At 44.4% G+C, this 9957-nt stretch overlaps 1 protein-coding gene across 1 annotated transcript in view; it reads left to right on the forward strand.

The window, feature by feature from the left end:
* The window catches only part of LOC108234847 (adhesion G protein-coupled receptor L3), a 289951-nt gene that overhangs the window by 133819 nt on the left and 146175 nt on the right, over positions 1-9957 (forward strand). Inside the window, exon 5 of the mRNA XM_037976458.1 lies at positions 4901-5010. Within this exon, the coding sequence (XP_037832386.1) occupies positions 4901-5010 (110 nt within the window). The remainder of the gene's footprint in view (positions 1-4900; positions 5011-9957) is intronic.

The following is a 9957-nucleotide window of genomic DNA, read 5'->3' on the forward strand; positions in this document are numbered from 1 at the left end:
CCCCCCCCCCCCCGTTTAGTGATATGTAAAGTTGGCGTGTCGGGATGTGAGAGAAGCTTCTCGCTCTTTTAAACCAGCTCGACGTCTGCCTTTGATTTGCTCTTGAAGCAATTTATGATGATTATTTTAGGGCTGTCACCAACAATTATTTTTATATTGGCTAACCTGACAAGTCATTCATCTATGAATTTATTTATCTAAATGCCTCATTTAACCTTTTTATTTAGTTTTTTTTTCTGATCAACTTTGGCATGGTTTGTAAACCCTGAAAGAAAAAAGGTTTAAAGAGTCAACTCTAGCATGACAAATAAATAAAATGATGGTATTATTATTATTTTTATAAAAAGCCTGGAAAGTCATCATTTTGTAAGTAGAGTTGGTGGTTAATTTTTAAATATTTGAAGTCTAGTTAAAATGGGTGACTTCGAAGAATTATTTTGACTTTTTTATTTTCTTCTTTTTACACCGGCGCCTGGTAGTAACACGCCAAGTTTCCGAATGGTGTAAAAAAAACAAAAACAACAACAAACATTTGTAGCATCCCGCCGCCTGTTTCAGCCTTTTATTTTGAAAGGAAAGTGAAAGTGGACCCCGTGCTCCTGGGTGAGCTCAACCTTACTGCCGGAATACCTGAATCCCCCTCCATGTTGCTCCATCGGGTCGGTGAAAATGAAGCATTGTAAGAATATCCCCTGAATTAGCAGCGGCACACGTCTCTGCACCTGAAGTCTTTGTTTCCATAGAGAGGGTTTTTCAGCCGAAGGACCTGGGGTGAGTAAAGTGTTGATGGGCCTGGCAGAACTGAGATGGACGGGTTGAATATTTGAAAATAAATAGAATAATTAACTAATTTGAATTTGAGTGTTTTTGTTTATCCCCAGCTGTAAGGAACACTCTGCTAAACATGCTAGCAACCACTTTATGACAATTTGCAAAAACATTATAAATTGTAGACGTTTTGCTCATTTATGGAATTGTTTGCATCTTTATTTCCGTCTCTGTCTGCTCCCATCTCGCCCGTCCATCTCAGCATTCCCCGGCGCGACGCCCACTTCTAACCCAAGTCCCCACCTGCTGATTACGAACCTCCCAGCTCTAAATGGAGTGGCGCAGAAACTGCAGAGAGGAAGGAGCGTGCGGAGAGGCGAGGGCTGCCTCGATAATTGTTTCTCAGTTTCACAGGCCTGACCCCTTATTTATTTGAGTGGCGTTTACTGCCTACGAATTAACTCTTGCTTGGCGGGGGGATGGAGCTGCTGGTGCTGACAGCTGACCGGGGTGACTGAGTGAGACGGACGACGGGGGCGGGTTCGCGAACCCATAAAGCTCACCATGGGAGAAAGTCGGCGGACCGTATCTCATTACTGGCCTGGCCTGAGATGAGATGGGTCCTTTTTTTTTTTTTTTTGCTTGTCCCTCACCGCTTCGATTGATTAGTCGGCTGGCAATCAATGTTAATTAAGGTGTAGAGGATCCTTTAATTGTGGCATATGAATCATTGTGTCAGACCCCGGCTTGACCTTCACAAGACTTACACTGTGAACATTCTCACTGGTGAATTAAAACCGTATGTACGTTGCTGCATCATGGACCAGGATCCTGTGCGTACAGTTGCGGTTGGAGGTTTGCATACATTTGTCACGGGTGGGGATATATTCATTTGGGGCCTTTAATAATTAAGCTTAACTGCTCTTTTTCCAGGTTGGAATGATTATACAACCTACAACTTTAATGGTTTAAAAACATAAAGAAGAACTGGGTGCAGAAGTTTGAATTTACAAATGGTCAAAGGGGGTCAGAATTATGCTTTCAGGTTCAAATACATGCACAGGCGGCCACTATTATTTGCCTAAATGCATGTTACCAAGTCGCCCCTCGACCACGTGCTGTTTGTGTCCATCAACCAGCTTCTGGCAGAACTCTGGTTGGATATTTCACCTCTCCTTTCAGCAGAATTGGTAGAGCTCATTGAATTGGGTTGATCTCCTGGCTGGGACCTGACTTTTTCAGCATATTTAACAAATTTTCAGTTGGGTTGAGGTCAACGCTTTGGAAAGTTCGTTCCAGATGGTTCATGTTTTAGCCTGCTTTATGGGGTCGAGATCACTGTCCTGTTGGAACGCCCAAATCTGTCCAGATTTCAACCGTCTTGCTGTTGATTCGAGGGGAAGTTAAAGAATTTCGAGGTAGTCCTCCTTCTCTGTTGTACCCCAGCATGACGCTGCCCTCACCATGCTTGACATCTGGTGCTCCTCCAAACAAACGTCTTGTTACTGCAGCCGAAGAGCTCAGTGGTTGTCTTGTCAGACCATGAAACTTTTCACCAGAAGGCATTTGTCCTGTCCACGTGGGACAAGACTGTTTGTCTCTTCTTTTCCTGGTCCACGCCCTCCCAGTCCATGGCAACGTCAAACTGGCATCGATGTGGACAGGGACGCTGGTGTTCTAGCAGGTTCCAGTTCAAGGTGGGCTTGAGCCTCGGTGGTTCTTGAGTTGTTCCTACTTTGATCCGATGAGTTTCGGTCAGTTCAATGAGGGATGTCAAAGAGAAACTACCACAACTAATCATGCTCACTAAAGGGAAATTTATAGGCCTAGGCCTTCTCATGTTAATAGAACCTCTGGCTCCACGCATGTCTATATTTGAGACTGTATTCGTATTGTAAAATTTGAGAAAATCCACAAGAAACTCAAACTTCTGCACCCAGTTCTTGTTTTTGAATAATCACTGAAGGTGTACGTTGTCTAGTCAGGGTTCAAACAAATCACCAAGAAGCTAAAACGAATACATTCATGCCCGTGATGAGTGTGTGTGAGCCTTTTGCTGCATTCGTGTCGTATCTCGCGGCGGCGGATCACGTACGTAACGGGCGCGCAAACCGGACCGAACTTGGTGTGCCGCGTTTCGTCTTTCCAAACAGACGCGGGTTCCCCAGCAGATCAATACCTGTCAAAGCGGTTGCGAGTTAATGTTGTGAGATAAGTATTGCTATTACGCGAGGCGAGAGGCTCTCTGTGCATATGAAGCGGGGCTTTGATTGATGACTGCCAAAAAGAAAATGGCACAAGAGAACACCACTGGCACCGTAATTGTGCTCTTTAATGAAGACCTACATTCAGCGTTGGAGATGATTTTGCAGTTGGTTGATTGTGTCGTCCCCCCCCCCACCACCACCACCACCTCCCTCTCTCCTCCTCCACTCCTCCACCACCATCCATCATGCGGTAATAACATTGCAACCTGTTCACGGGCCGTTGATAGACCCGTGACTTTTTTTTTTCTAGCGCTTCCTCCGCAGCAAGAGGGATTTGTCCCTCGCCAGCGGCACCTGAACCTCGGAAAAGGGCGAACCCGACTCCGTTCTCAGACTTATTAGTCCTGCCCATTGGCGCAATCAAAACCGCCCCCCCCCCACCCGAACCATTCGTTTCTCGGCGTGACGGCCGGAAGTTCTGGTCTGGCGTTGACCTACGCTTGTGCTTAAAGGTTAAAACACCCTGAACTTTACTTACTTAATGATCAACTCCAATAGATGTTGGTTTGTTTGTTTTTTTCCAACAGCTCTAGATCAAAACTTCAATTCAACAATACAAAGCTAAAATATAAGACACTTGTTTACAGGTAACTGTGATCAGGAGAATTGTTATCCCATTTCTCCTTGTAGAACCCGACTGTAGCTTCAACATTTATGACTTTGTGTCCAACCCCGACATTTCCTTTAAACTCATTTTTTGGGTTGGTCCATTTTAGTAGTTGTCTTGCTCTGTGACACGTCTGATTTATTAGATTTCATCTTCAAACCAAATCTCTGACGATCTTCTTTAAAATTTGTAAGGATCAGTGAATTCTTCAATGATGGCAACTTTTTCTGTACGTAGATAAAGAAACTTAATATTCCTGCTGGATAATTCGATGTATTGGATTATCCAGGAAGATATCATTCACATTCATTTTCCTTTTTATGTGAAAAAAAAAAGTTGTTTGAGGCATTTAAGCAATCCCGAATAATGATCCTCCCTCCGCAGTACTTCATGTTTGTCAAGGTGCAAACCTCAAACATGGAAAATATCATGTTCCTCAACCCGATAACTACTTTAATTCGACCTCTGTCGAACTTCTCATCTCCAGTTAATGATGTGTTTTTTATAGCTCTTTAAAGGTAGCGTGGGAATATATTTGAGTGATTGTTTGTAGAGCTGTAAAGTATCAGCGTTTTTATGTTCAAAGTCCTCAAATTTGCAATTGTTTGGACAGAAACAATAAGAAAGCTGTGTCAAAAACTGTGTATCTGTAGGGTTGGACTGTAGTAATGAGTAAATGCTGTAAGCAGTCAGATTAATGTCCGTGTTGTTTGATATGTTTACATTTGATACATAACTTAACAGAGTCCATTGGTAACCTTTCAGCAGATCATTTAGATCAGAATTACAGTTTTTAACCTTCTGAAACCCTTAAAATGCAGGAGCTTCAGGGGGACTTCGCCCGCCTGAGCACCCCTTTAGGGCGGTGTTACCCATGGACCCCAGCGGGGGCCTAAGCGGCCTCCATACCCCCGGCTAAAAAGGTCCATTTTTCCTAAAAAAAGAATCCTCCCCCACAAAAGAATCCTGTCTAGGGGCATGTGATTAAAGATGGTTAGACTTACTCTTACCAATGAAGCTTGCTTCGGTGTATGAAAAATATAGAGTGGCTGTTTAATGGGTCCAAATCCAGCGGGAGATTTAGAGGAAGACACCTCCGCTCTGAAGGTTTGTAGTCATCGTCATCTTTTCTCAACACTCAAACGTTTCGGGCTTCACTAACTGCATCTTGGGCGTCTTCGTTTCGTGCCGCCGTTTGCTGTGGACACTTCCGGTCCGAGTGACCTCTTATTAACCAGAATGCGTCTCTGCTCTCCAGGTGTAACAACAGGACCCAGTGCGCCGTCGTGGCCGGACCGGACGTGTTTCCCGACCCCTGCCCCGGAACCTACAAGTACCTGGAGGTCCAGTACGAATGCGTCCCCTACAGTACGTATCCCGCCCCCCTTCAGGCGCGCTCTCAGCCGCTTCTCGTTTTCCTCCTAACAACACTGACTCATCAGCTGCTCGGTCATTAGCTTGCCGGCGCCGCTCGGAATGTTCGGAAATATCTCAAACGTGTCATCCGGCGCGGGGAAACAGATTAGGACCCAGCAGTGGGTTTGACAGGGTTGATTCCTGTGATCCACGCCTGAGCGGATGATAAAACTGACGCGGCTCATCAGAGCACAGGAATGTTCACCGTTAATGCAGCGCCCTTGTGTATTAACAATTAAAAAAGGGGGCATTCTTTCTTCGGTTTCTACCTCCAAACCATACAAATATTTTAAGAATTTTCCAGCCCACGCTTTATTTTATTCCACGCAACGTCATCATTATAGTGTTAAATCATGAAATATATCGTGTCAAAGGGAATACAGCTGGAAAAACATTGATAATGACTAAAAGTATCTTGAAAATTAAAACAGTTTGTAGTCGTAGCCACAACAGAAAAGGCTACTTTTAGCAAGGTGTGACTAAAATGTCCACGAGAGATGATTCTACACCGATCGGTTTGCATTTGTAATTTGTTAGCCACGTCAGTAACTTAACTTCCTGCTCTAAACAAGCAGAAAAGTGAACATTTTCATGACATTTTAGGCTGAGCTGGGAAACGAAGTTATGTTTTCTACACTACGAGTCATGAAAATAAGGTATTCTACAGAAATCAAGAAGTCATTCAGGCAAAAAAACATGACTTAAATGTAAAAGCTTAGCTTGAAATTTTTAAAAATTACAATAAAAGTCGGACTAAATGAAGGTCTTTGCATTTTCTACTGTACAAGGAACTCAGTACGTCTCAATTACATCTCCAACAAACTGGCCTGATTGTTAGCTTTTCTCTAATACTTTATTAGGATGCAATAAATGCTTTATTATTTAAGATACTTATATAAATTTTACACAAACACAAAAAGGACTCATGCAGGTCTTTAAATGTTACTAAAGATGGGATAAACAGGAGTTTCTCCTTCATCCTAACATGTAAAAATACTAATAAATCTCAACAATAAACTTAGATTTTGTTTTATAATGTATGCAAGTAGCATTTATATAAGAATGACTCGTCTCATCTTTGTTTCATTGTTATTTCAAGCAGGTTTCGTGGCTCCGGACACATTTTATTTAGTGGGAAAAGGGACAGAAATGGCATTTGTAAAGATAAATACAAGGTTTTTTTTTTTGTTGCGCGCGGCGTCGGAGTGTCGGATCAGTAAAACGAGCATCCGAATGTGATCCGACACGTTTCAGACGCGATACTTCTGTGCTGTACGGTAAAGACGCGTCGCCAAGTGTTATTTTTCTTCTCGAGTTCGGCTTGTTGTAACTTTTTTGCATATTTCATCAGCATGTGCTGTCGCCGCTTCTTTACACGACGTCCCAGTTGACTCGCTGCCCCCCCCCCGTTTCCCGGCACTTTGGCCAAACAGATCAAACAGATTTTCTTTTTTTTTGCCATTTCCACTCTTAAATTTCACTCCGTCAACACCTTCCAACAAAGGAAGGCCGTGCCCCGCCGCTGGAACGCCCACATTAATGACATCAAACACAGGAAGAGAACAAGAGAACATGCTTAGCTCGGCGAAATTTTCTTTTAGTTAATATTCAGCGAATGAAAGTCATTTCTTTCGGCTGCTCCCTTCTTTTGGGGGTCGCCACAGCGAGCGAACTCGAACGTTTTGGGGATTGTTTTCACACCGGACGCTCTTCCTGCCCCTTCCTGGGCTCGAACCTGCAGCCTCAGGATGACAAGGCCGCGGCACCGACCGCCAAGCTGACGACACGATTGGGATAAAGCAAGACAGACGCAGAAAAAAGCTTCGATTTGTTTCGGTTTATTGGGTTCGGACTGTAAAGCGAAGGTACACAAGAGCGATTCAGTCACTGCGGCAGGTGAAAAGAGCCGCTCAGCTCCGTGGAAACTTCTGTGGGGGGGGGAGAGGATCAAATTACGGTGACAGGATGAGCGCCCGGCGAGGAAATCCACGCGAGGCGAGAGGAAGAGGCATGGACGCTGCCATTTTAACCTTAGGCATTGTTCCAAAAATGACTTTTCAGCAGAACATCCCAGTCAGTAACCGTGATCTTGAAATTCTTTGTCCCTGTCAGAAATGATTTTAAAAAAAAGAAAAAAACATTAGGAAATGTTCAGCCACAGGCTTTTAGCCGTACGGTCGGCAGCTGCCGGATTGAAAGCGAGTTGCCGTAATTCAAATTCAAATCAAACCCATCTTTTGTAACATTTTCTGTCTCCGCGCGGCGCCGTCAGAAGTCTGCCTGACAGCAGCTTTCATGTCGTGATGTAAGAGCCCCTTTTACCTGTGATCTAAAGCCGGCAAATGGCTCTTTTATATCTGACTCCTCGCTTGATGCACGGAGTGTTTTTTTTTTTTTTTTTTTTGCCGTTTCAGCCGCCGCCGGTGTCTTGTTTTTTTTGTTTCCAGGCCGTCCGCGTGGGACACGCTGTTCCGGTGGACAGTGACTCAACTTTGATCGAGTTCGCTAATTGTGTTCTGCAGCTTCCCGCTCTGCCCGCTTTGATTTTCACCCCGCTGTCCCATTATTTCCTCTTGTTTACATCCCGTTGGAAACCCAGTTGAACTTTTTTTTTTTTTTTTTTTTGTTCCATCTGCTCGTAATTGTGATGCGTCGGGCCTCTGAAGTTTCCCTCCAAGCCCTTTTCTGATGCAGCCGCTCAGCCTGACTTCTTCACAATGCAGGTGTTGTTTTGGCTTTTATTACAGATGCTACCAGGTGCCAGATGCTCCTTTTTAAGAAACGTTTTGGCCCAATTTCAAGAGATCTGAGCCGGTGCTAAAGGCTGACTGCAGATCAGCGATCAGGCGTTGAGGAGAACCATTTGGTGATATAAAAACAAGGTTTTTTTGGAGCTAAACGACTTTTTTTAAAAACAAAAACAGCCTCTTTCTTTGATCTAAAGTTTCAGATTATGTGAAAGAAGGTGCTCCACCTCTGTACTTAAAAAGTTTTCCAAGTGTCATTTAAATGAACTCAGTTTGGAGACCCGGAGTTTAATTTGACCGAACTGACAAACCGACACGTAGCTCACGTCAACTGTCGAGCACGGCGGCGGTCAGTTGATGATTTGGGCTTGTTTTGCAGCCACTGGGCCAAGACCAAAGTGGGTGGCTGTTGTCTTACAGCATCTCTGCTCCCACATATTTCACCTTGACAGATCCTACCTCCACTTTTTTAACTTCCATGTCGCTGTCAGCTAGCTGTAGCGCTTTTGTGTTCCCCAACGCGTTGCGTCCCTGCTTCGCTAATCGGCTGACCTCAACCACGTAATTAACAGTCCTCTCTGTGATGGAGAGCAGGTCGTCCCTGGGGTTCGAAGCGAGCACGGTTGAGTTCAGTTCGACGGCACCAGAAGCCAAGATGGATGTCGTCTCAGGGCTGAGCTGGCGGCGTGCTAGTGCCTTATTAAGTGTATGGAGGGTAATACTGAGGGGATAAACGTTCAGGCTTTGGTTGGGTGGTTCCATATAGAGCTGCTCAGAGTTGGTCAGATGGTTATTGCTCTCCGGGGGCGTGGGTGTTCAGTTCCGATCCTTATACTCTTCACTTTTTCATTTCAGTTTTATACATGCGTCATGATAGACAGAGCCGTGCGTTATGGCCCCCTCCCGCCATTAAAAATAAGTTGTTTAATAATATGGAAACTTCGTGTTCCGATCCTAGAGACTCGATGTAATTGAGCTCTCGCTCAGTGGGAGTTTGGACGGACCACGTTCCGGTTTCGTTATTCGTATCCGATCGTGGTGCCACAACCTCCAGTCTCCAGTCATGTGGTTTCAATTATTTCGCCTTTCTCCACCTGTAACCTCTCTGAAATCATATTTAGGCCTCGTAATTACAGACATCATGACTTCGTTTTCTCAAGCGAGGCTTCCGCCTAATGCAGACGCTTTTTTTCCCCGTCCCGTCCAAGCCCCCCCCTGTGAAACAGAAATAACAATAGTTGGCCTCCAGGTCAAACAAATTTCTGCAATACCCATTGGAAGAAAAAAAAAAAAAAGAAGAATTTCCATTTATTCATAACCTTCCTACCTTTTTTAAAGACTAGTAAATGTATGAAAAAAATGAAAGAATATCACAGAATGTTGGAAAAGAGCCTGGCAGCTTAATTGCTGTAATATTCAGGCCTCTAATTAGCGCTTTATAATGGCAGAGCACGGGGGCACTGTGAATGGTGAAGCTATGGATTGTGTCCAGCAGGATGTGGAAATGTATGTTTTTGTGCTGCAAGAAAGAAAAAAAAAAGTAAAAAGTCATGTAAGCGTTAATTTATATACGGGGCAGGGTGATAAAGGGGGAAAACGTAAGAAGATGAACGAATTCATGTGTGACCATCGAAACGAAGCAACCAGACCCCCTTTTTTAGCTGCAAACAATCACTCGAATTATTTCACATTAGCGCAATTTTCTTTAGATTCCTCGTTAAGACCATCGGTCTTGTAAAAAAGCGAGTTCCGTCTCCAAGGAGCCCCGGCGTTAACGTCTCCAATTAAAGCAAAATATCCTCATTTGTTTTAATTGGCAATGAAGACGGAGACATGGAAGCTCAGCTGTGAAAAGGCTCTTAGCACAAGGCTCCTTACCGAGTACCTGAAACCGACCGAAGGATTCGAGTGTTTAATAAGGGAGGCAGCCACCCGTGACTCCCAACACTCCTTCAGCAGTAGAGGCCTGACTCTGTTTTCCACTGACAAGCTCTCCATCTCAATCCTAATTCCTCTTCTTCTTCTTCTTCTTCTTTTTAAGTCTCCCTCTCTTTCACTTACACGTTCTCCTTTAGGTGCTTTCCCCTACCACCTCCTTTTCCCTTATATCCCTGCGTTTGCTGCTTTTCTGCCCGCCCTCCCTCCCCCCCCC

The sequence above is a fragment of the Kryptolebias marmoratus genome, linkage group LG7 (genome assembly GCF_001649575.2).
Source record: "Kryptolebias marmoratus isolate JLee-2015 linkage group LG7, ASM164957v2, whole genome shotgun sequence".
Taxonomy (NCBI): Eukaryota; Metazoa; Chordata; class Actinopteri; order Cyprinodontiformes; family Rivulidae; genus Kryptolebias; species Kryptolebias marmoratus.